This window comes from Neurospora tetraspora (assembly GCF_033439725.1).
Source record: "Neurospora tetraspora strain CBS 560.94 chromosome Unknown B0H65scaffold_3, whole genome shotgun sequence".
NCBI lineage: Eukaryota > Fungi > Ascomycota > Sordariomycetes > Sordariales > Sordariaceae > Neurospora > Neurospora tetraspora.
Genome location: NW_026944385.1, coordinates 2,451,561 through 2,474,387, shown reverse-complemented (window position 1 = coordinate 2,474,387; position 22,827 = coordinate 2,451,561). Strand labels below are relative to the sequence as shown.

General features: G+C 52.2%; 7 protein-coding genes and 2 non-coding genes across 9 annotated transcripts; 3 read left to right on the top strand and 6 right to left on the bottom strand.

Annotated features, from left to right (window-relative positions):
- Nucleotides 1-800: 800 nt before the first annotated feature.
- B0H65DRAFT_423112 (mitochondrial ribosomal protein 10) lies at nt 801-1,176 on the top strand (the record flags this gene model as incomplete). Its single annotated transcript, XM_062824436.1, has 2 exons — nt 801-906; nt 1,010-1,176. The coding sequence occupies 2 exons, from the start codon at nt 801-803 to the stop codon at nt 1,174-1,176; spliced, it is 273 nt and encodes a 90-aa protein (XP_062683040.1).
- Nucleotides 1,177-2,827: 1,651 nt separating this feature from the next.
- On the bottom strand, nt 2,828-6,772 carry B0H65DRAFT_160845 (putative CDC24 protein). Its single transcript, XM_062821233.1, has 5 exons — nt 5,891-6,772; nt 5,269-5,808; nt 4,971-5,213; nt 4,703-4,892; nt 2,828-4,648 (listed from the first exon to the last, which is right to left on the bottom strand). The coding sequence occupies exons 1-5, from the start codon at nt 6,485-6,487 to the stop codon at nt 3,225-3,227; spliced, it is 2,994 nt and encodes a 997-aa protein (XP_062683039.1). The 5' UTR covers nt 6,488-6,772; the 3' UTR covers nt 2,828-3,224.
- Nucleotides 6,773-9,097: 2,325 nt separating this feature from the next.
- On the bottom strand, nt 9,098-13,108 carry B0H65DRAFT_160795 (fungal-specific transcription factor domain-containing protein). The gene is made up of 3 exons (XM_062821232.1): nt 13,091-13,108; nt 12,539-13,034; nt 9,098-12,483 (listed from the first exon to the last, which is right to left on the bottom strand). The coding sequence occupies exons 2-3, from the start codon at nt 12,781-12,783 to the stop codon at nt 9,195-9,197; spliced, it is 3,534 nt and encodes a 1,177-aa protein (XP_062683038.1). The 5' UTR covers nt 12,784-13,034; nt 13,091-13,108; the 3' UTR covers nt 9,098-9,194.
- Nucleotides 13,109-14,747: 1,639 nt separating this feature from the next.
- B0H65DRAFT_441526 (uncharacterized protein) lies at nt 14,748-15,216 on the bottom strand (the record flags this gene model as incomplete). The annotated part of the gene is made up of 2 exons (XM_062825531.1): nt 14,748-14,854; nt 14,919-15,216. The coding sequence occupies 2 exons, from the start codon at nt 15,214-15,216 to the stop codon at nt 14,748-14,750; spliced, it is 405 nt and encodes a 134-aa protein (XP_062683037.1).
- Nucleotides 15,217-15,733: 517 nt separating this feature from the next.
- On the top strand, nt 15,734-15,821 carry B0H65DRAFT_t201. Its single transcript has one exon. It is a non-coding gene; the product is annotated as a tRNA-Tyr (tRNA).
- A 289-nt stretch (nt 15,822-16,110) lies between these two features.
- On the top strand, nt 16,111-17,003 carry B0H65DRAFT_160757 (uncharacterized protein). The gene has a single exon (XM_062821231.1). It carries the CDS (start codon nt 16,225-16,227, stop codon nt 16,714-16,716), a length of 492 nt encoding a protein of 163 aa, XP_062683036.1. The 5' UTR covers nt 16,111-16,224; the 3' UTR covers nt 16,717-17,003.
- Nucleotides 16,789-18,212, bottom strand: B0H65DRAFT_571384 (ketopantoate reductase PanE/ApbA-domain-containing protein; the record flags this gene model as incomplete). The annotated part of the gene is made up of 2 exons (XM_062830482.1): nt 16,789-17,948; nt 18,005-18,212. 2 exons carry the CDS (start codon nt 18,210-18,212, stop codon nt 17,071-17,073), a joined length of 1,086 nt encoding a protein of 361 aa, XP_062683035.1. The 3' UTR covers nt 16,789-17,070.
- A 1,751-nt stretch (nt 18,213-19,963) lies between these two features.
- Nucleotides 19,964-20,036, bottom strand: B0H65DRAFT_t168. Its single transcript has one exon. It is a non-coding gene; the product is annotated as a tRNA-Lys (tRNA).
- Nucleotides 20,037-20,711: 675 nt separating this feature from the next.
- Nucleotides 20,712-22,608, bottom strand: B0H65DRAFT_507925 (uncharacterized protein; the record flags this gene model as incomplete). Its single annotated transcript, XM_062828183.1, has 3 exons — nt 20,712-20,798; nt 21,004-22,375; nt 22,445-22,608. The coding sequence occupies 3 exons, from the start codon at nt 22,606-22,608 to the stop codon at nt 20,712-20,714; spliced, it is 1,623 nt and encodes a 540-aa protein (XP_062683034.1).
- Nucleotides 22,609-22,827: the final 219 nt, after the last annotated feature.

Here is a 22,827-nt window from a genome sequence, read left to right as displayed (position 1 = left end):
AGTGTATTGTGTTGAGCTACTAAGGTATGCAGGATAACCGTTGTTGTCGCGTTGCTGGGACAGGAGGCGGCGGCGGCTGCAATGTAGTCCCGATGTAAACAAAGGTCGCTTTGAAAAAAAGCAGGAAAAAAGTGTTTTGCAAGAACAGCAACCAAATACGCGCCGAAAGCTATGCTCTGCCAACAATGCAATGGGTATTCGTCGTAAGTCGTCGTGGGTACCGAAAAGGACCTGGAAAGAAGGTGTCGCGTGTGTTTTGCACAAAATGGAAGGCCGGGGGTGGAAAGTCGAGAAGCAACAAATCGCGAAGACACGAGAAGGTGAACATCCAAAGTCCAATCCCTCAACCAAAAAGATGGGGTCGCACCAGAAACATTGTTTACATGCCCAGCCATTAGCCAATCATCTTGCACCAAATCTGAAGCTACAGGTCTGCCAAGAAGGAATGCTCCACCTGCGTTTTTACCCCACGCGGCCTGACGCCTCTGCCGCGAGAAAGCTGTGAGGTGCCTCGACTCGACTGCGTGCCTGCCTGATGCCGCTCTGTCACTGCACCCACCTTATCTCCACGTGATCCCGAAATCTTTCCCCAGCGGGGACCCTGCGCGCAACGAACGGAAAGCCGGCCGGCGCACACGGCACCCGCAGCGAGAGCTCCTGCCAGACAGGTACGGAACACGGAAGTGGAAATCCCCCGGTTATTCGAGCACCGTAACGGACACCCCCGCAACCCGATTGTCTCCCGGTCATTGCCCCGTGTCTCCGTCCACCTCCGATAACGTCAAAACAACGCCGTCAAAATGCCCAACAAGCCCATCCGTCTGCCGCCGCTGAAGCAGCTGCGCGTTCGCCAGGCCAACAAGGCCGAGGAGAACCCTTGCATCGCCGTCATGTCCTCGGTTCTGGGTATGCGCCCTTCCTCTATCTGTCCAATCTGTCTACCACCTCCGCTTGCTTCCAAAGCTCCCTTCTAGACGAGCCACCCAACTAACTGACTCCCGAAAACAAGCTTGCTGGGCTTCCGCCGGTTACAACTCGGCCGGTTGCGCCACGGTCGAGAACGCCCTGCGCGCGTGCATGGACGCGCCCAAGCCTGCGCCCAAGCCCAACAACACCATCAACTACCACTTGTCTCGCTTCCAGGAGAGACTCACGCAGGGCAAGAGCAAGAAATAAGCGAAAACTGGTCGTTCGACCTTAGTTTTGTGCCGAAACGAAGACGAAGACAACGACTGAGGGGGAGAACGACGGCGACCATGTGTGGAAAAAATCCCGACAGATCATAATCCTTCTTTCTCTTCCGACGGACGATTAAAGCTATCTTTGCATGATGCGACATAAACACCATCCGGGGAAGAGTGGGAAGGATGGAAGCCAAGAGTCGTAGTGGGCGTGGGGAGTGGGGAGTGCTTGGAAACAATTGAACAAGGATTGGTTTCCAAAAGAGAAACAAAACAAAACGAGACAAGACCAGTTTGCGCCCTGGTGTGATACCCCAACAGAAGAAGGAAGCAGGACATGGAGGAGGAAGAGAAGGAGTACGTGGAGGGAGAGAGGGGGGGAAGGCAAGAGCAAGGCCACGGCACCAGCACCAGCACCGGCAGAGGCACAACCACCAACATCAGCTCAACCCCGGACAAAAATCAGCACGGAACGGTTCTATATGGGATCCTTCTTTGTGTTGTTGTTGCTTGCCTACCTACGACGTGCATGATGGATGAAGGGGCTTTCTTGTTCTTCAAAAGTCAGTTGCGAAGGGCCAGTACTGGGTTGGTTGCTGCTGTACAATATTGTGGCAATATGGAAGGCATTTTGGGAGCAGTGGGGATATGGCGTTTCAGTATATACACTTGAGTTTAGAGGCTTGTAACAATATTTAAGTGAAACTATGATCCATGGATCTGTCTACAAACAGGGTGTAGACTTTAGTGGATTATTTCAAGTCACTTGAAACATTCCAGGAATCTTTTTTTCACAGGAGTACGTGTAAAGGTATCTTATCTAACTGCTTCTTCTTCACATTAACCGACGTTATAAAGTACCCAAGTTACTCTCTGCTCTCTGCTCTAGACTCTATAAATATAAGACTGGGATAACAAAAACAAACAACAACAAAAATGCGCAATTGGGTATTCATATCTGACTATAAAGATCAACCAAAAAAAAAAAAAAAAAAAAAAAAAAAAGAGACAATAACTTCACTGCCCGTCAGCCCCTTATTCCTTCTTTCTTTCTTCCTTCCTCCATTCCACCCATCTGTCTATACTCTCGACCTGCTCGCTTCCTCCGTCCTTCCTCCTCACTCCATGGACCTTCTTCTTCTTCTGCCTACCTCCTCTTGACCATGACAGAAAACCACCTGAATTACCGAGCCCTCCCGCTTGCGTTTCGACCAACCACTCTTTCGACTTCCGCCTTGACTTCCCCGTGATCCTCCAGCAGAGACCGTAGAGAGACGTTGCTTCATTCTCTCCCGTCACATCCTATTGCATCCCATGGCATCCATCACATCCTGCTTAAGCCGTCCCCGACAAATGCAGAACTAGCCAACTTGACTCGACAAAACTGACACTTAAAGACCGAAGAGGTATATAATAATCAACATTCCCTCACAACGTGTTCGTAGGAGCAGAAATGATAAGCAAACGATGATAGGAGACAGGAAAATGGAAAGAGGGGAAAGAGGGTAGGTAGACCCGTGATAATGATAACAAAAGAAAACCCAAAAAAGCCCGTGTCTGTAGCCGACACCAAAAATGACTCTTTGCGTGCGTGTGTGTGAGTGTGCTCTTGTGAGAGAGATAAGAGATGATAACTAAAGGAAATGGTGTGTGTATAGGTGTCTGTGAGGAGTCGTTCTTTCCAAGAAGCGTACGATGATGATGGTGATTATATGAATCCGCCTTTGTCTATGTCTGGAAAACCCATGCCATGCCTGCCATGCCTGCCATGCCTTGCTGCCGATTTTTCTCCCAAGTCGACAAGATGCTAAGTGAAAGAAGGTACCCAAAAGATGAGAAGAAAAAAGATACTTGTCGAGTCGAGTTGCCGTACGAATGAGGGACAGTTGATAAGAGTGACAGAATTTGATGGACGCGTGAGGAGTGAATAGATGGTGTTGTCCAAGTTTATTCCAAAAAAAAAAGACGAGGCCAAAGCAAGCGGGGGGTGTTCGAAACTGCCCGTGTTTCCTTTGAGCACGCATTGTCACCATTATGCCGTGCTCACTCCAACAGTTCCCCTTCACAGTACAGGTCAATTTCCCCGGCGCTATCTGGGTTGCGTAGCCCCTCACGCCAATCCGATATGGCGATTTGGATGTCGTCGTCGCTCTCGATCATGACGAAGTCACCATCCTCATCCCGGTACCGTAACCTCAGGTTACCCCCACCGATACTGCTAGTGGTAAACCGCGATAACTTATTGTCGATGCGGTCAATGAGCTTTTCATACGTGATGTCGTAGAGCACAACCAAGGTGATGTAGTTACCGCTATCGCAGTGAACCTTCACCTTCAGTTGCGTAGGGAGCATGCCGTCTTCGGTGGGTGAGAGTGGGTTCTGTCCCGAGATTATCGGCGCGGAACTAAGAGATGGGGTGATGTTTCGAGTTCCATCCATCGGGGCAAGGGGCGCCATGCCCGGTGGTGGCGGGCCAGACGGCGGAGGGAAGCCGGTGACACTGCCTGGTGTGCCCTGGCGGATAGGCTGTGGAGGGAACTGGTTCAACTGGCCTCCGTAGTTCTTCCGTTCTCTACCAGGAGAACTTGTCTGAGTCCGTAGAGGGAGGTCGTTTGCTGGGCTGCCGGTATTGCTCCTGGGAATGTTGGAATCGTGGCGGGCATGGGTTAGATGGGCGGGAATGCCTGGCACCGCAGGTACCCCTGTCTGGTTGTTGCGCGCAGCGGCCTGGCCGGCAATGTCCGGTGTACTATAACTCCGACTGCGTGCCTGCTGAAACTGGCTGTTATCCCGGGGCATGACGGGCATCGAGGGTCCTCGTGGGTTCCTCCCGTTTGTGCCGTCTCGCGATGGCGCCCTTGGCATGGCAGGGGCTGTGTAGCGGTTGCTATCCTCCTGCCATCCTTGGGGGGTACCGGTCTTGGGGAAAGGATAGCCGGCTCCAGCACCGGCGAAGATGCCACTCGCTGTGCTCGTCCGACTTGAAGCGGGCGACTCGGCTACGGGAGAGAAGTAAGACTCGCCTGCTCGAACAGCGGGTGATGGCTGAAGGCCAAGAGTGAGAGGTGCGGGTGCCTGTGAAAGAGGGAAGCGTGGTGGTGCCCGAGCCATACCTGCTAGACTTTCGCCGGTGGCGGACCGCTGCCGTAGACTTGTGCTCGATCCGTTCCGTGGCATTGTGCCTGGCATGGCAACGGTCGGGGCGGCGCCGCCGGGAGGTGGTGCATTATAGATGTCCTCGTCCTCTTCCTCCTCCTTATAGGGATTCTCCAGTCCGTTGCCTTGTGAGGCGAGCCAGGCAAAGTTTGGCGGAGCCTGATCAGGAGCAACTGGGGCTTGAGTGTTCTGCTTTCGCTGTTCATCCAGACCGGCAGCCCACTTCTTCATCATCTCTTCGGTCTGGAACTTGATCATGAAATTCTCCACGCCCGGATCACCCTTCCACCATATTTGTACGGTGTACGAACCTGCACAGTCAGCACCTGTTGTATTCCGCCGAGAATTCCAACTGTGTCGCTTACCAGGCTTGGAAATGGCTACTACATCGGTGACATTGGTCATGAAGATGCGGCCCTTGAGTTGCAATTTGGCGAATTTATTCCGCACCTTTGGTACGGATGATCGCGTCTTGTCCTTCTTTTCCTTGGCTTTAGTCGTGGAGATTTCCTTGCAACAGAGCAAGATATTCTCAAAAAGATAGATCTCATACTGCTGAGGAAGGTTAGCGGTCCATTATCAGCTCGGATTGTGCAGCAAATGGGGAACGCATGCGCCAGGGGAGACACGTACGTCCTTCTCTTGTTCACTCTTGCCCGTTATAACAGTGTATACTCCGTGTAGGAGCAGACTTCCAAAATTGTCCACCTTATGGCTCTTCCAGTCGTCTACTCTGTGAATGAGGTCCTGCAAAGCCTCCTCGAGGATGTTCTTATCAACGGCCGAATTGGCTTTCATCAACACCCGTTCAGCAGCAGCGATGCCGGCAGCTAGATCTTCCTTGGTGTGCTCGTCCTCGCTCTTCTTAAGCAAATCCTTTATCAAAGTTAGCATGCGCATTGGTATCACGACAAGGACGAATTATCCATACCTTGAGCAAAAGCGGGTACTTGACCAGTCTCTGCATAGGCTTTAGGAGGAAACCATCAAGAGTGTTAAAATCACACGCGACCGGATGGCCAGCCTCTTGGATCTTGTCAAACACCTGCGTCGCAACCTGGGCTGCCTTTCTTTGGTTCGCGATAAAGGGTTGGTAAATGCCAAAGTTCTCTTCGGCGTGAACGAACATGATTCCCCATTCCTGCCGGGCCTGTGGCATCGAATTTGTTGTTTCTACCCTGATGAGGAACTTTCGTTGATGATCCAAGATGGCGTTGATATTAAGGAATATGTCGTGGATGAATTCGCCAGGGATAACGCTCCTGTGTTCCAACGTCCTCTTTAGGTCGTGGAGGTTTTCGAGATCCTGTACGTATTTGCGCTCCGTGTCTACCAATTCTCGAACAATGTAATCGCGATGGGTCATCTTAGAACCCGGTTGCGTGATATCATCTTCGGGGTATGGTAGGATTTGGAGCAAAAGGCCCCGTTTTTCGGCAAGATCGAGCACATAGTTGATAACAGAAGTCACCTGGTTTCCAACACGTGCTCGTCAGCATATACTGTTCCATCAAGTGGTTGCGTAGAAAGGGGGCGCCATGAGACTCGCTCACCTTGACAAAGCCGGTGGTGTCCTCCCCTGTAAGGTCGGCGACGATAAAGCATTCGGTAACGGGGGGGTCGAGGTCGCTCAAGCAGGCCTTGACGAATTCCATGATGGCGCGTTTGGACCGTCGCGCTTCCGTCTCGTTCGGCCTCTCGTCGACGTGCAGCGGTTTCTCGGGTTGGAGCGCATTGTAGATGGTGAGCAGGGGCAGACCGGTGCGAAGGAGCTTCCAGAGGGCCTCGACGGGGCCATCATGGCCATTCTCCTGCTCGTGCTGCAGTTGTTCTAGATAGCCCTCGAAGCCGGGAACCTGGGCGAGGCGTTGTTTGAGCGACAGACATATCTGGTACAGCGATCGCGAGGCGTCGGCTCTCTGGTTGATGATGTTTGTAGTGGCGACGACCTGGCCGTTCACGGGGGTAACGGCGGTGGCGGACGAAGTGAGCGAGTTGAGCGAAGTGGTGGAATTGAAGGCCGTCGAGCCCGAGAGCTGGCTTGCCCGCGCGGCATTGGACATGCTCATGTTGTTCAATCTGGCGACGCCGTCGGTCGACGCTTGAAATACAGGGGCGGTGTTCGTTCGTAGAAGAGCAGCATGGGCCATAGTATACTTAGGTCTCCATTCGCAAAGGGTCGGTGGAGACTCGTGCTTGGTGCCGCGAGGCGCGGGGGGGAAACGGGAGGGGGGTGGGTGTTGTTGAGGCTCGAGGGGGTTGACCGTTTAACGGTAACGGCTTCGGCTACTGCTGCGTGTGTGTGACAGACGGGAGACACTGATTGACAGTGATGGACGGGGACTGACGGGGTCGGGTTGCCGTGCTGCGAGATGCGTGCTGCTGCTGGCGTGCTGTGTAGTGCTGCAAATGACTGCGCTGGGCGATTGATTTGCAACTTGCGAGGCCGGGGGCGCGCTAAGTTGGAAGCCTCAATCAACGCGAGTGGAGAGCGAAGATTAGGGAGGAGATGGCTGGATGCCGGGTATCGCTTGGCTACCTTGCTACCGATAGAATGGAAATGTCCGACAAAGCGTGTAGAGATGAATGGTTCAGAAGAATCACAAAGTTGAAGTTGTCAAAGAATGAGTGGGAGAAGAATAATCCGAAGACGGTCAATTGACAAGGACTTGGAACTGGAGCTGGAACTGGAGAACTGTGAGTGGGTTCACTTGTACTGAATGACACAACCGTCGGGGTCGCTATCGTTATCGCAGTCGATGCAATATACGTCGCTATATTTCGAAAGAGTCCGAGGTCTGTGTGTGGTCTGTGATACGTGTTGTTTCTCGCTGGTTCTCCTGAGGGGAAGTTGTTCGTGTCGCTTACTCGCCCCCGAGTCCGAGCCGTTGAAAATAATAAGGCAAGTACTGACTACAAGTACCGGGAGGGAGACGGCAGATGGGTTATGTACTAGGTTAGGTAAGAACTGAAAGGAAAGACGTCCCGTCCTTTCAGCCCCGGAAGGCTACCTTAAATCTGATCACAAGCATTGACGGGTTTGATATATTTCTTCTGTCTAAGCGGTTCGATACGCCGTTACCTGGCCGTGCCAAACAGAGGCTAGGGACTCGTGGCAAGTGACTGGCCCGGGAGAAGATTCTGGTTGGTCGGCGGGCAAAGTACAAGACACGGGCAGTCGTCCAGTCAACGTGCAACTTGGCCCAGGCACACTTCAGGGTAGGGGGTTTAGATTTTGGCCCTGTGGGTTTCGGGCTCGCAGTCTCGCGTGTCTGGCGTGTTTGGCGTATACCTCATAGGTCTAGTATAAGGAGGTGGGAGCCCGGTGGCCTATTGACGAGGGCGGGCGGCAGGGCGGCGGCTGATGTTGTGAGAATGGAATCTCAAGAGGATGTACCTCGACTGGATGGATCTTTGCATTGCTGCATCTGCATAGCATCACGGCATGGCTCCATAAAAAAAACAATCACCGGATCATGCTGACTCTTCACCAAAGCGCCAAATGGAATTAGGATTTTGAAGGTCTGTTTATGCAAGCTTCTGACGAGCGTTTAAACAGATTAAGATCTTGAGGGTTTCGCACTTGGTGATGAAGCCCACCCAGATAAGAACTGTACACTCATACCTACATGAGAAAATACGTGCGTACGGGTCGAAAGTGTAACGAGATCGGGTTTCGTGCGGATGCAAGGGCGGGAGTCAATTCTCGATCATGTGTGGATGATCCAGCCCGACTGCTAAATGTGTGCGCATGAATGTATCAATCTGCAAGGTGCAGCAATGGGACCATCTTGTGTCCATCTAAGTACACATTGAAACTTGTTTAAACACAATGACAGAATCCATACTGTTAGTGAACAGACTGAAGAGAAAATAAGAGGTATTCGACAAGTAGAGATAGGAATCAGTTATAGTCAAATCGATTCAATCCCATCGTCCAACTAACGACGCCAGGCGTATATCAACCTTAACCGCTCAGAGTTCGGATGGAAGAAAGAGTTTCGTATGGGATCAAACGGTTCGATAAGCTGCCCCTCTCTTCTTTTGTCGGATGTCGTCTCAACAAGAAATCAGCAAAAAAGGGAAAGAAGGATCGTGAGGCTCTCTCACAAGTTCCGTCACAACTCCCGTCAGGCTTCCATTTTGGCTCGACTCGCTCCACAAATTGGGGCATTGATCGAATCAGGGTCCAAGTTTCCCCTTGCAACGAAAAGGGAAACGTGCATACAGTCAGTAACAGATTCAAGGATCCACTTACATTTTACGCTAGTCTTCTTTCGGCTGCACTGTCCGGTAACAGTGGGGAACCCCGGAAAGCTTGATGGTGTTTTGATTCCCAAATGCGAGCACGGAAATTAAAAAAAGTCCACAACGGTCAACAGATTTCCCAAATCCCATCATATCACAGTGATCCCGATCCAGATACGGTTTTCATCCAGAAACCGCCAGGTCCACATCTAGGCTGGGATATCTGCACCATCATCCTCCTGCAGCGCCTCTCCTCGTTTCCACGTGGTCGCCATGCCATCTCTTGTCGAAGACCGTTTGTTCGTCCGTTCGTGAAGCGAGGCACTAGAAAAGGGGGCAAGGGGGACACGCTCGACCTCTCATCTCCGGGTACCGAATTGATTTGCACAGTTAAAGGATTGGATTTTTTTTTGTAATTCGGAATGGTGCCCAAACGGCTTCAAAAGAAAAAAAGTCTATACGTATGAAACAACAGAAAAGGGACTAATCGCCCAGCTTCTCTATTCCAAAACAAAATACTGGGTTTATCTCTAGCAAAAGGCAGAAGAAATCTAGTCTATATCCAAATTCTTCTACCACACAACTTCCATCTTACAACATCCAAACCCCTCACAACCGGAAATAATCCAACTCCACATTCCTCGCCTGCTTCGCAGCACTCGTCGCAGCCGCATAACCACACCCAAGACCAGCACCGTGACTACCTTCAACCTCCTCAATCCTCCTCTTACCCCCATTCCCATAACCTCCCATGCTGCCCAGCAAATCACTCAAGCTGACGCCATGCGCTGCTGATCCACCGCTTGCGCCCTTCCCAGCTTGACCTTCGTTTTCCTTTTCACTATCGTTATCATGGACAACAACAGCAACATCATCATGCTCATGGTCATAATTCCGATCTTCAACATCCACCTCCCGACAAAGAGACAGATCAAAGTTGATACCCGCCGCCGACACGAGCGCGTCGATGATGGCCGACTTGTTAAATCGGGGAAAGAGGTCCGCGTGGTCATGCTTGGTTAGGCGGGCGTCTCGTTTGTAGGGTGGTGGGTTTGGGGGTTGTTGTTGCTGCTGCTGCTGCTGCTGCTGTTGTTGACGATGATGAGAAATAATTGGTTGGAACCTGCCCAAGTGGTGGTGGGTTGTCGTCGTTGGTGATGGTATCAGAGCAGCTGTGGGGTTTGTCATTGTTGTGAGGGCGGCGGGGTTGATGGTTTTGCTGGTACTGGAGGTTGCGGCGATGGAGGGTAATGGCTCGGCAAGCCATTCTTCGATGATGTTGCTGTCTGAATCCTCTTCCTGAGCCGGAGCAGAGACTGAGACCTTGGGATCCCTAGTGGTTTCAGGAGAGGCCACCTTGCCCTGATCATCCTTTGGCGCTCCAGATTCCTGGCTCTCCTCGGCGGTAGCCTTGTTGGCGTCAGTTTCTGAAGCAGTAGCAGGCTTATCTGCACTCTCTTCCGCCGTGTCGCTGCCCTCCTTGTGGCTGTGGGAAGTGACAGTTGGCGTGCTGGCAGCTCTGGACACAGAGTCTGTTTCGACATCCTCCTCCATTACCGTAGCAAGCGCCGTGGCTTCCAAAAAATCAAAGAGCGCATTGTCGTCAGTGTATGCATCCGGAATCGGCGTGTTGTTATCCTTAGTCTGACCGCCTTGGCCCAGTACCTCTCCGGAATCTCTAGGAGAAGCCAGTGGTGGAGTGGGATACGACGAGGTGCCACCAAAACCACCAAAATTGAAAAGTGAAGGAGTAACACAGCCACCAAAATCGGATGCTCTTCGGCTCGGGCCGCTGCACCTCTGTCTCTTTGATGAAGGAGGTTGTTCACTCTCCCCAAACAAATCATTCTCCGGTTGTTGCCGACCAGAGAATTGCGGGTAGCCATGAGTGTCTCCTCCACCACTGGGAATCGAGCCGCGGGTAGCCCAGTCGGGGGCGCCAAAGTTCAGGCCGACCATGGGAGTGCTGTAGCTCCTCTGATGGGTATGGTAAAGGAACGGAGGAGGCGCCGATGCTGTCACTTCTGGCGACGTCTTCGACTGAGCGTGAACACCGCTTACACCAGTGACAACCTCGTTGCGAATGTCTACCAACATCGACTTAAGCAGGCGGTACATCCTCGCTGCCGGCTGGTAGATATAGCACATATCATAAATCGCCGCCGACAAAACCTGCAGGTATCGCAGGTTGCTCTGCTGGTCAACCTCGGTGGTCCGGTTCGCGAGGGCTGCCATCAGAGCAATCGCCGACGTGCCCGCCTGCTGGATAGCGAAGATGGGCAGTCTCCTGCCGTCGAACCGGAGGCGGTGGTGCCAGAAGATGCGGGCGACGCGGATGGCATGCTGGGTACACATCCGGCGAGCAATGGCAACCCTATGGTGATGGCTGACGCCCGGGAGCGACCCGGTGGACTGGCCATATGACATGGTAGGATTGGATCCGTCCTCATTGCCGTACATTGCCCAAGGCCTGTGGAGCAGAACCATGCAAGTATGGAATTGTTGATGCAACATAAAGAAGCCAACGGGTGCTGCCTGAATGTTGGCGGGTGTCCAAGCCAAAAAGTCCGGTAACCGGCGGTACCACGCTTGCAGTTTTCTGTCCAGTGCAAACAATCGTTGGTAGGCCTCCTCGCCTGCCTTGTTGTTTGCAAACAATGACTCGGCATAGTCGTGTTGGTTCTGCAACTCCAGGATCTTGGCCGCTATGCTCATGAGCTCGAGAAGATGTTGGTGAAGGGAAATTTCCGGTGACTGGGACGTCACCATATCGAAAGGGGTCGTCGGTGATGCAGTCGGCATGGCTGTGCCCTTTCTCGGCTGGAGCCCCAGCTCTATGCCAATGTCGCGATGCCGAATGCTTGGGGAGCGGCCGAGTAGAAGTGCCCAGTATCTATCGAACAAGACGCACGCCGTCATGACTCGCCGACGTAGCGGTTCCTCGGCCGTGAGAACCTCGCTGCCGCTGTCTGGCACGTTTACGTGCAGTCCGATGTCGATAGCCAATCGGTTCGCCATACCAGAATACATCCAGCCGGCTGAGTCCCTGCCAGCGCCAAACTCGAGGTCTGCGAGGATGAGGAGCGCCTGGATGCTCGGTATCCCACCTGGTCTCTCTAGTTCGGCATCCAGCATAGACTTGGACTCCCGATGGAACGTGCTTTCCCAGTTTCCAAGTATCAACCTCTTCACATCTTCTCTGTTTCGCTCCGCAAATCGGTACCCGGCAGCAAGCATCGTAATATGAAGGAATACTGAGTAATGCCTCGGGTTCTGGCTCTTTCGGCCTGACTCGAATATTTCACGGTCCACGACTTGAACCGCAGGGTTGTAATGGCCCCAGAAGCAGCTCATAAGGTGGTCATGGGTGGATGAGCCAAGAATTTTGATGACACGCTTGACACGGCTTGCGTGATCTATTGTCCCTGGTGGGCTGGGCTGCGAGGTGTTTTGGGCGTGAACGTGGCTGCTCGCCGTAGAACCAAAGTACTGCAGCCTCCCTGACATGACAGAGAACCTGCTCTTTACACCCAAGAACTGGCGTACATCTCCATCCCATTGGGAGGCGAACTCTGGGAAAAGTGTAGAATCATCGCTTGGAGCTTCGGGTGTTTGCTTATTGTCGTCGGTAGCATCTGTTTGTACTTCTTCCACGTTGAATTTCGGTGGGGAGGGGGTATCTGCCACCATGGAAGAGTTGGCCTGATTCGGGCCAGGAGTCTCACAGTCTTCGCGGAACCGTACATCGTGTTGTTCGTGTTCCTGCATTTCTTTGGCTTCCTGTCTCGTCTTTGGAGGATGGACGGCTGGAGGAGGCGCGACGCCTCTTTCTCTCAGCATCTCCTCCAGGAGAGTGATTCGGTTGGATAGTGACGACATGTATGCTTTGGATATAGGCCTCTTGAAGTGTCAGATATGTCAGATTGCGCTAAGGTGTCGGTCCTGGTACGCACCTTCGCCTCTCGTCATCGTTTCTTATGATACACTCTGCTCCGGTCTTCTTACACTGTGTGCACCCGGACTCTCCTTCGGGCACTACACAACGTATCCGCCTTTCCCGGCAGGAGGCGCAGGCAACTGAGGCCCGATGACGCACTTGTTTGCTCGATGACCTTGGGGTATGTGATATAAAGTCAGGACTTGAGGATTCGCTAACTCCCGCGGAGGGAGATCTGTCGTTTCGATGCAGGGTGGACATGGGGAGTGTGTACGTTAAGGTGCGGGAGCGGGAGGAAGATCAAAGACGAGTAGGAGTGAAGCGGCTGGAAAGGAAGACTGGGTCGGTGAAGCGTCTGGTTACCGCCGTACAGGTATGATGAGTTGTCAAGAAGATGAAAGCTGTGAAATCTTGTCGAGTAGCTGGAGGACACAAGCAACGTTTACTGGGAGCCATGAAGAACAGCGTCATCCATGGTCCAGTTAACAATGATCATCCCCTGCCACGGTTTGCTGCCACGCCCGTTAGCAACAGCCGTGACCAAGACAGACGAACGTGGGCCCCTGACTTCTCCGCATCTCCAGGCTCGGTGTGGGCAAGAAATGTCCCCCTTGTCCACTCGGTCCATGATCTGGCGGTACCGAAAGAGACCCACCTGGATAGTTGATGGAGTTCTCGAAGCCATTGGATTGCCCCCTTAGGCACTAGCGCTTCCAATAGGCACCGCAAAGACTCCGCCCAGCTGGAGCAAATACGCCTCTTGGCTTCCTCTTGTCCAACTTTTTTGCGCGTCGAAACGCGGGGGAGAATCCGGGGAGAGCGGAGAGGTCCACCGGGAATCTCTTTTTTTCTCTTTTAGTGCGGTTGGGATGGCGATCTTGTTGGCTCCCAGTCCTGCCCCTTATTTCCAATCTTGCTTGCGAGTTCTCTAACTCTTATGGATATGACATGGTGACTTTCAATGTCGAATTGGGGCCTGCCAACGCGGGACGTCCTTCGACACTGAGTGAGTTCGGGATTCGGGATTATTTTCGAAGAGACGGCACCTATCAGCTTGTCCAACAAGATCCTTTGCCGGATGAAGAAATATGCGGCTCGCTGGATGTGCCGAGGACCATCAGTTAACCCGGTGGAGCACATTGTGACCGTTAAACCCGAGACCAACAATGGCACGCTAATGCTGGACACGTTTGGAGAGGCCGGGGGTGGGTTGGTGTGACAATGTAACGTTAGCCAGGATCCTTCCACACGCCGGCTGAGCCAACCAGAAGCCGTCGAGAAGTGTTGACGCCCCCAACCCGATCCTGACCTCCATTTTCCCCACGATGCGGGCTGGCACTAAAGGAAGACATCGGGTCAAGCGAAGGCCAGGCCCATGAAGAGTGACTATCTTACACTACCCTCTGCGGAGGCGGAGTTGCTCAGGGACAATCTAACTTGAGCAGTCGAAGCCAAGCGGAGCCCGACTGCAAACGTAGCCATATCAAGTAGTTAAAGCCGATGGCTAGAGGCAACTGGAATGTTGCAATTCGTCAATACCATTGTCAATGTGGTACAAGTACGTGATAGTAATGACTGATTACGGAGCAGTCTAGACATCTGGTGACCTTGAACAATTTCATGGGAGGCGGATGATACCGGGTAGGTGAGGGTAGGCTAGGGAGCCGCAAGGATCGCCATGTGCCGTACCTGCAACTACGTTCTCGTTGTGGGGGAGCTAGGAGAGCGAAATTGGGGAAGAGAAGGCGTCAATGTCTTAATGGCGACAAGCTACCCCGCATGAAAGGGTCGGCGCTCCCCTGCCTATCTCGATCCCCAGTTGTGTGTCCGCAGGAGCCATAGATGACTGGGCGCGAAGCAGACTGTGGAAAAGTGTCGAGGGCTATTCCGAACGGTTGGGGAAAAGAAAGTGGTATCAGGATAAAAACCAGAGAAACAGCACGCGTATCTAGCACGGTGGTGTCAGCAATGCCTTTGAGTTCTGTAGGGGCTTGACAGGATATCCTACCAACGCTTTCATACGTCCAACAGGCTAGCTATTCTCGCATTTCTCAGCATATATGACGTTGTCATGGGCAATTTTGAGGGCCAATTAAGGTCAACTTAATAGTAGAGGAAAGTGGAACGACAAAGGGGATTGATTGAACGCCAACGATGTTAGGGAAGGCCAACGCTACCACGCCCAAAGTATTATGTATTGATAATGGTCGAAGTCAAACGAGAACTCAGATATCTTGAGCTGTTGTGCTTGGGCTCTCCGAGTGAGGTGTCAGTTCTGTGAGGGCTGTCGTGTCTTTGGGTTCTAAAGAAAGAGGCTTCTTGCCCTCAATAACTGGTGACGCAAGATCGGTTAGTTGGTGGCTTGAGGGGGCGAATTCCGGCATTGGGCCACTTACGCCTTTGCCAGAGCTCATAAGAGCAGACGAGGATGATGGGTGTCCCGATCATGACGGTTGTCCATGTTCTCTGGTAGGCCTTGTACTCGGGACTGTTCGGGTCAACCCGCTTGGGTTGGTCGCCTGTGGCCTTGAAGTTCCCGGACTTCCCGACTGGTTTCTTGCCCGTGGCGTAGGTCTGTCTAGAGATTCTTGGTATTCCCGGCACGGGTGAGGTATGCGTGTTCCGTAGCAGTAGGCGGCTGCACTTGGCTAACGAAGAAGGCGTAGAGACGTTCATTCTCGTTGAAAGGAACATGTCGGAGTGTTGTCGGATATCGCTGGTGGTGCTAATAATTCGATGGTTTTCCCTAGAGCAGGCAAGCCAAATGAGAACCAGTCAGCCAATCAAGAACCACCATTGAAGCATCGCTTTGGAAGCGATTGACTACAGAAGTAGCAGAACAAATCAGTAAATACGTACCTTCAAGAACAAGGACTCGGAAAAATCTGGGGTAGTTCAAGGAACCCTTGTGTCTGCCCCGGATTCGTGATGGAGAAAGTCGAGTCAGGGCCTTGCAGTCCCATGATCCATCAAAGTGGAAGTCCATCAACCGACTGCGCAGCCGAAGAATGGAGCCTTGGCGCGCACGGTCGCCCTTGATTTTGGTCGGTGCAATTCAGCCCGAGTGTGACCCTAACCCTAGCACCATGACTTCAACGTTGTTCCCGCTGTAATGGGACCCTCCAAAACCATTTCGCCACCACCATCCGCGACACCCGGGCCCAACAAGAGAGGGAAATAAAAGCTTGATATCCACACGTACAAACCATATCCCCTTGTGGTGTAGTTGGATATCACGTTCGGCTGTAATTGTATGATTGTATACCGAAAGGTCACCGGCTCGATTCCGGTCGAGGGGAAATTTCCTTTTTTTTTTTGCTTTCTTTCTCTTCCCTTGTTCATTTTCCTTCCCCCTTGTCTTCCTTCTTCCTTTTTCTCTTTAACCGTATTTTGAAGCACTTTCTTGAACAATGAGCGCCTTCGTGAAAAACACACACAAAGAAGACGGTTGTTGTCTACGAAGCCATTGTTCATTTTGACATTCCTGTCCTGCAGACACCATCATTGTCCTTGATCAACGATAATCCCAGTCCAGACATGGAATCTATAAAGCTCGACATCATGTCTCTCGGTCAACCATCCCGGATTGTTGTTGATGTCTCAAACGCATGCTCTTTCTCATCTCGCACTCCCTTTTATCTACGTCAGCATCATCGAACGCAAGCCATTTAACCCTTTGTCCAAATCTTCTACACTAACAAGATGCCCAGCGCTAGCTTTAACGGCCGCAGAGCAGCTGGTTACAGCTCCGCAAAGCAATTTCAACCCCAAACCGAGAACAGCGAATTCTCTCGTCAAGGTGCGTCCCACCGCAAGGTTGTCAACATAGGCGACATTCTCGATGACCGCTACAGAGTTCTACACAAGATCGCCTACAACAGCAAATCTGTCTCATATCTCTGCCGGGACTTGGAAGACGACAAGTGGCGCCGCGTCACCGTTGCCCGTTCCCATCAGTTCAGTACCGCCATGGACGAGTTTGAAAAGGGAGCTGAAGCGAGGCGTCGACTTGGCGAGAAAGAGGCCGAGCGCCAGGGCTTCTGTCTCAAAGTCTTTTCGGTAGCTGGCCCAAACGGCGTCTATATGAGTCTCGTTTACCCTATGAACAGTCATGAGGCGGACTTGCGCTTTTGTGCACCTTACGACGAGGCTTATTTCTTGGATCAGCTCAGACAGTGGGAGAGCTTGGAGTAGATGTTGTGGACGGGTCTAAGAGTGCTCATATTGGGCTTCACGAGGTCCATTCATGCTACAAGTGAGTCCGACATGTTTCGTTGTTTAGGGCGCCCAGTGGCCGTACATATTTGGCGATGATTTTTGATAATATACCACTGCAGTTTCACGAGTTTTTTTCCAGTCCCCTTTCAAGTTGATACTGCAAGTACCGTGGTGAATTTTCCCTTTAGGCTTGAATCGCGACCTTTGTATTATTCTCTCCCCGTATTTCCTTCCCTACTTTTCCTTCAGTTGATATGCCCTCAGTTCCCTTTCTCTTTCACATCCAGTCATTCACTCCGATACGTCGAAGCCATCATTTCATGCCCTGTCCTAAGACTTTCCATGACCTCCATACCTCAATCCCTCCCCACTCCTGGGCACCACCACCTCCTTTAAGTGCCTCTCCCTCGCCTTGAACTGCAGACCCTTCAACAATCCATAAACAACCTTAAGCGTCGGCGTCTCCACCCCAACCCTCTCCGCCTCCCTGAACGGTTCGCCCACGAGGTTCTCAAACTCGATAAACCTACCCTTCTCCACATCCTGCAACATGCTCGGTTTAAAGAACTTATCATACCCGTCCGCCGTGATCATGCTCTCGATCAGCTCCTCCTTCAGCTCCACGCCGGCCACCGCCTTGGCCGTCGCCCGAATCTCCCGCATCAGCGGCCGGATCAGCTCGTCGATGATGTGCTCGGTGAAGCGCATGCGCGACGTGTCCATGCCCAGGATGGCGGCCACGCCGTTGTACGAGGCGTTGTACAGCAGCTTGCGCCAGCGGGAGTAAGGGACGTCGGGCTCGTAAGTGCAGTCGACGTTGGGGCCGCAGGCGCTGTAGGCGTCGACGAGGCGGCGGGCGGCGGCGATGGCGCGGGATTTCTGGTTTGGGCTTGCGATAGGGTTGTTAAAGACGCCGATGAAGGAGCGGTCGTGGTTGTGGTGGTTGATGGTTCCTGGGGGCGACTCGATGGCGCCGGTGAAGGTGATGCCGGAGAGGATGGGGTTGGTGGGGAAGGCGGAGAGGAAGGGACGCTCGATATTGAGGCCGTTTTGGATGAGCACGATGGCGGTGTGGCCGGGCGTGACGGCAGGGGCGATGAGATCAGGGATACTGGGCGGGATGTCGGGTACGTTCTTGGTGGTTACGATGACGTAGTCGTAAGGGGCTCTCCATGACTCCTTGTCGACAGAAGGGATACTATCGAGAACTGTACGAATGTGAGTTTATGAAGCTTGCAGAGGAGTTATCGAACTCAGAACTCACTTGAAGTTGGCTGCCAGTCCTTGATTTCGCCGTGGTCGACCGAGTGAATGGTGAAACCATTATCGAAAACAGCCTCAAAGTTGGACCGCAGAACTGCGGCTACCTCGGCTTTGCTTCCTTTCTCGAGGGCATAGGCAACCATGGTACCGATGCCTCCCGAGCCCACGAGGAGCACTTGAAGCTTCTTATCTGCGTCAATAGAACCCATTTCGTGGTATGTGTCGTCTTCCCGTGTTTGACTTGGGTCGTATAGGTATGTTTTGTTTCTCTCTCTTGGAGGTTGAAGGTCTGAAAGCAGGATATTCGGGGAAGAAAGCAAGTCTAGCTGCCTTTAAGTACTTTTGAGGAGGAATTCAAGATGATGTGCCGAAGGGCTCGTGCTCACCAGCCAGCGAGTTGCCGGTATGAGGTCACGAGTTATACATTGATGCTCCAACAAGTGAAGGGAATTTTATCTGATGTTCTATCACCGCCTCTGCGATATCGGTTGACGATAACGATTCACCGCGAAGGAGTGTTTTGCAAGTGTCCTGACAAGACGACAGTCCCACCAAGCAAGATAGCTGGGACAGCATACCATGATATAGCAAGCTCATCCGCTCAAATACTGCCCAACCGCTTGCCGTTTGTCGTTGGAGCCGGGGTGGCTCACTCATTGCTTTGATGCGCGCGGCGGGATGGTATTGATCATGTTGGGGGTCAACAGATGCAGTTGGACTTTCCGAAACAAAAGGTTGAGGCTCAAAAAACGGGAGTTTGCAGAAATCGGTGGGGGTTGGCTGATAAGGATGGGTAGGTAGATCCAGTGAATGTTACACGGCCAGGTGTGAATGTTAGTTGTTGCCTTCCAAACTGATATATTGCCGTGTATTTCGTTGCTTTGTTCTATCGGGCTGTTTGTTTTTGCGCAATTTATCTGCCGTTGTGTATTTTGCTGAGGGTCGACCAACGTCAAAAGGTACACGTTTTTTGTGCTTAAACTCTGACGCGGTAAGGAACAAAGAGACAACGTCTACGGAACCTAACAACTGACACGTCAATACACGATGAACGGGCGCAGAATACCTTGACGCTTCTTTTGCCAACCTACTTCGATGCACGCACAGACTTCAAGTTTGTCTCAACAAGGTCTGATTCATGATGGGATCACATACCTCTGGAGTATCTCAGACTCCTGAAACTCAAGATAAGATCTAGTTCATGTGAAGGACGACGTGCCCTTTGTGCTAACCAAAGAGGTTGACTGAGACAGTTATGCCCCTACACTCTTGCACCGATATCACAAACGAACCATGACAGGAACTTGTGCTGTGTTGTTAATTTCCCCGAGGGAGTTTGGGGCCTTGCGAATGCTGAAAAATATCCTGCACGATCCAAGGTTGTCGATGACAGCAGATCAAACATAAAAGCAAGACTTGTCCCGATGTAAATAAACTCTGTCAGCAGGCCTTGACTGGACCCAACAGCGCACAGTAACCACAGAGCGAACAGCCCTTTCCGACCAACACAAAGCCAGCAAAATAACATCAAGCTCAAATACTAAAAGCAAGGATTTGAGGCCTCAGGCAAACGTGAGCTGTCCCTGCTTGGTCATGAAAGCCACGTACCTACGTATATAAACGCCGGGAAGGGCTCATGTACGGAGAGGCAGTAACGGAGATGGAAATATAGAAAGAGTCATTTTACACATGCTCATATGAATACAGTATCGTGCCTACCTCGCTCAACCTTCCGAACAAAAATAAAGTTCACTTCGACCACTCCACTCCACCTGCCCACTCTAAGGGAGTTTGAAGCAGATAAACACTTCAAGAGCGTCCGCACCCAACCCCCTTCCTCACTCTTCCCAAACTACACAAAAAAATAAAAAAAGTAAATGGCGACAAAAACAGTCCACAATCGCAGGTGAAGGAAAAAGAAGGATGAAAAAAAAGAAGGCGTTGGAAACGCCGGGAATTGAGCCCGACGTGGGGGTCGAACCCACAACCTTGAGATTAAGAGTCTCACGCTCTACCGATTGAGCTAGCCGGGCAGCTGAAATGAGCTGCCATGATTGGTTGAAGATTTGCATCAGAACTTGAACTTATATAGTCAGTCGACTGCTGCAACAATTTAGCATCTTCCATTTTGACTTTACTGCGGTACAGGTTTTACGCCCGCCGTCCCCTCCGTCACACTCTCATTTTCCTCCTGGATATTAACCAGACATGACACGAAGAGAAAAAAAAAACACTCAGTTCGGACTCCCTCCTCTGATCAAAACAAAAACTCCACCTCCTCCCACTGCACATACTCATCAAACAACGCCGTTCCCTCCAGGCTTTTGATCAGATGCTCTCTTTCCTTCTCCCTCTCCCTCGTTCCCTCCCCGCCTCCCGCTCGTATGCGCCTCCCATACAACCTAGCAAGGTGATAATGCGCACACCTGCCCACCACTTTAGCAGCCTTGGTTACCCACGACGACAACGACGACGACGAGTCGTTTTTGAGTAACACTTTTAAGGAGACACTGGGGATTTCGCCGCTGCTTAGGGTCTGGGTTTGGGAGTTTGAATGAGGATGAGGGTGAGGAAGAGAAGGTTGTAGGGGGGGTTGTAGCGCAGAGGTACTGGTAGATGATATAAGGTTTCTGTTGTCTTGATGACTGATGCAAGATACGATTCCGCTTGGGCGTCTTTACCGTGGGAGAGCAGCCAGATGGCGGATTCTAGGTGGGATATGGCCTCTTGGAGGAGCTTTTTGGGAAGGTGTTGTTGATGATTTTGTTCTTGTAGGAGTTCATGTTGTTGTGATGCTAGTGGGTGGTGGTGGTTTGTTGGCGTGTAAGCCGAGGGGCTGGGGTTGAAGGCTCCTTGTCCCGGAACCTGAATGTCGACGGGTCTCCGGACGTTAGTGTTGGCGGCGGTCATAGATGTTGATAATGGAAATGGGATATGATGACCCAGTATAGGTCGACCGTCCATCGTCTCTCTGAGAAGCAGAAACGACTCAAAAGGTACCTGAGACACGCCCAAATCTTTGACCGTCTGCTCCAGCACCGTGTTTAGAAACCGCTCGGCGGATTCTTTAAAGTCTTGGCTGCTGCTGTCCAACATGAGCCTTCTGGATGCGGATGCGGATGCGGATGCGGATGCGTCTGAGTGGTGGTGACTCGGCTGACTGTTGCTACTGCTGCTGCTGCTGTTCACGTTCGCGTTCACGTTTGGGTGAGACAGGAGGTAGTAATCGGCATCATACCCGGCAGCTGACACGAAACCCTCCTGTTCAGCGGCGGCGGCGGCGGCTCGACCACCACCATTGACGACACCATTGCAGCTAAAAGACGGGCGTCGGTAAGCTCCCCCCATCTCCGGGGCTCGACCATCGGCAAACCCACCCGGCAATACCGGCGGAGGGTGTGGTGCCGAGCAAGTATTATGTGTTTCCTCGAGCAATATCCTAGCAATCGACACAAGCGGATACGCCAACGGGAGTTGCGCCACGTCCGTACACAGCCCAAAGGCGTGGATGAAGTTAAGAAAGTAATAAAACTTGGCCCCGATCACGCTCTGAACCATGGGCTCGAGCATAGCGAACGACCTGTTGATGGTGCGGAAACGACGAACGATATCTCGGGCAGCTATGCTGACGTTGGGGTTGGGTCCGGCATCAGAGAGCTGTACCAAGATGTCACGGTAGAAGGCGGCTTTGTAGCGGATCGTCATCAGCCATTCTAATGCGTGCGAGGACCCTAGCCAGTATTGTGTTGTGCCCCAAGTCTTGTCGTTGTCTTCGTAGAGGAGAGTCTCGTAGATTCGGGTCAGAAACTTTTGGAAAGAATGGATGGTGACGGAGTGTCCGAGGGAGGGGAGGGTTGCGGAGTGACCCAGGTTGACTGCCGGTCGAAGGGTCTGAGTAGGAGAAGAGGGCTGTGTATATGCGGGATATGGTGTTGAGCTAGTAGTTCGGGGATCCATCCCGGCCATGATGGAGGCTGATGAGGCGGTCATCGGTCTTGTGAATGGCGGCACATTGTGGGTGTAGTGATCTGATCCGGCCGATGAAGAGAGTGACGGAGTGCTGGCCGATGGCTCATGTTGGTAATGCCGATTATTCTCTGAGAGGGGGGACGGAGTCCGGCAAGTTATCTCACTCGCTACTGCCGGACTGTGGGGCCGGTCAGTCTCTAGCAACCGGGTGATGTCCAGCCCTTTCCGTTTGACGTAGCTATTGACTCGGTCCCAGTCGATCTCGCGGCCGCGTATCTTGTAAGTTGCTGGCTTTCCGAGCTTCTCCCTCTCACGTCTCAACCGGAAGAGCTCAACAACTTCCGACTCCTTGAAGTTCTTGTCCAGTCCCCAGGTCTTGATCCGTGTCTTGTACATCCGTTGTCTGTGTAATGAGTCAGTCCACATAATCCATATACTTTGAGTGCGCGCGGAAGCTGATATGTTCTCTTACGTCGCCCGAAATCCATGACGCTCTTCCATGATCCTTATCACTTCCTTCAACGATAGGTTTTGGCTCTGGTAAAGCTCCTGGATTCTCCCTCGATGCTCCTCCCACTCGTCACCACCTGCCCACCCTGGGGGTTGCTGTTGTTGAGTGTGTCTCACGCCTTCCATGGCGTCTGCGACATATCCTTTCCCTATTTCCTTGACGAACGCGGAAGTTGAGTCCTTCGTTTCACAAATGTGCTAGGCGTTTTTTTTCGCACAGGTTTGAAAGTATTGCCCCGAATGCCCAAGCATTAGACGGTCCAGCACAGTCGATGTCTGATTTGGAGGTTACCCTTGAGTGAATCCAGGAATTGTGGTCGTGGTGTTAGTTGATGAAAGCGAGTT

Bases quoted from the DNA above. Each gene is read 5' to 3' on its own strand.
- B0H65DRAFT_160795 (XM_062821232.1), bottom strand. From the start codon at position 12,783: ATGTCCACCCTGCATCGAAACGACAGATCTCCCTCCGCGGGAGTTAGC. The intron at 12,484-12,538 runs GTGCGTACCAGG...ACACTTCAAGAG, and splicing joins AACGATGACGAGAGGCGAAG to GCCTATATCCAAAGCATACA.
- B0H65DRAFT_160757 (XM_062821231.1), top strand. From the start codon at position 16,225: ATGCCCAGCGCTAGCTTTAACGGCCGCAGAGCAGCTGGTTACAGCTCC.
- B0H65DRAFT_160845 (XM_062821233.1), bottom strand. From the start codon at position 6,487: ATGGCCCATGCTGCTCTTCTACGAACGAACACCGCCCCTGTATTTCAA. The intron at 4,893-4,970 runs GTACGTGTCTCC...AACCTTCCTCAG, and splicing joins AGAGTGAACAAGAGAAGGAC to CAGTATGAGATCTATCTTTT. The intron at 4,649-4,702 runs GTAAGCGACACA...CTGACTGTGCAG, and splicing joins AGTAGCCATTTCCAAGCCTG to GTTCGTACACCGTACAAATA.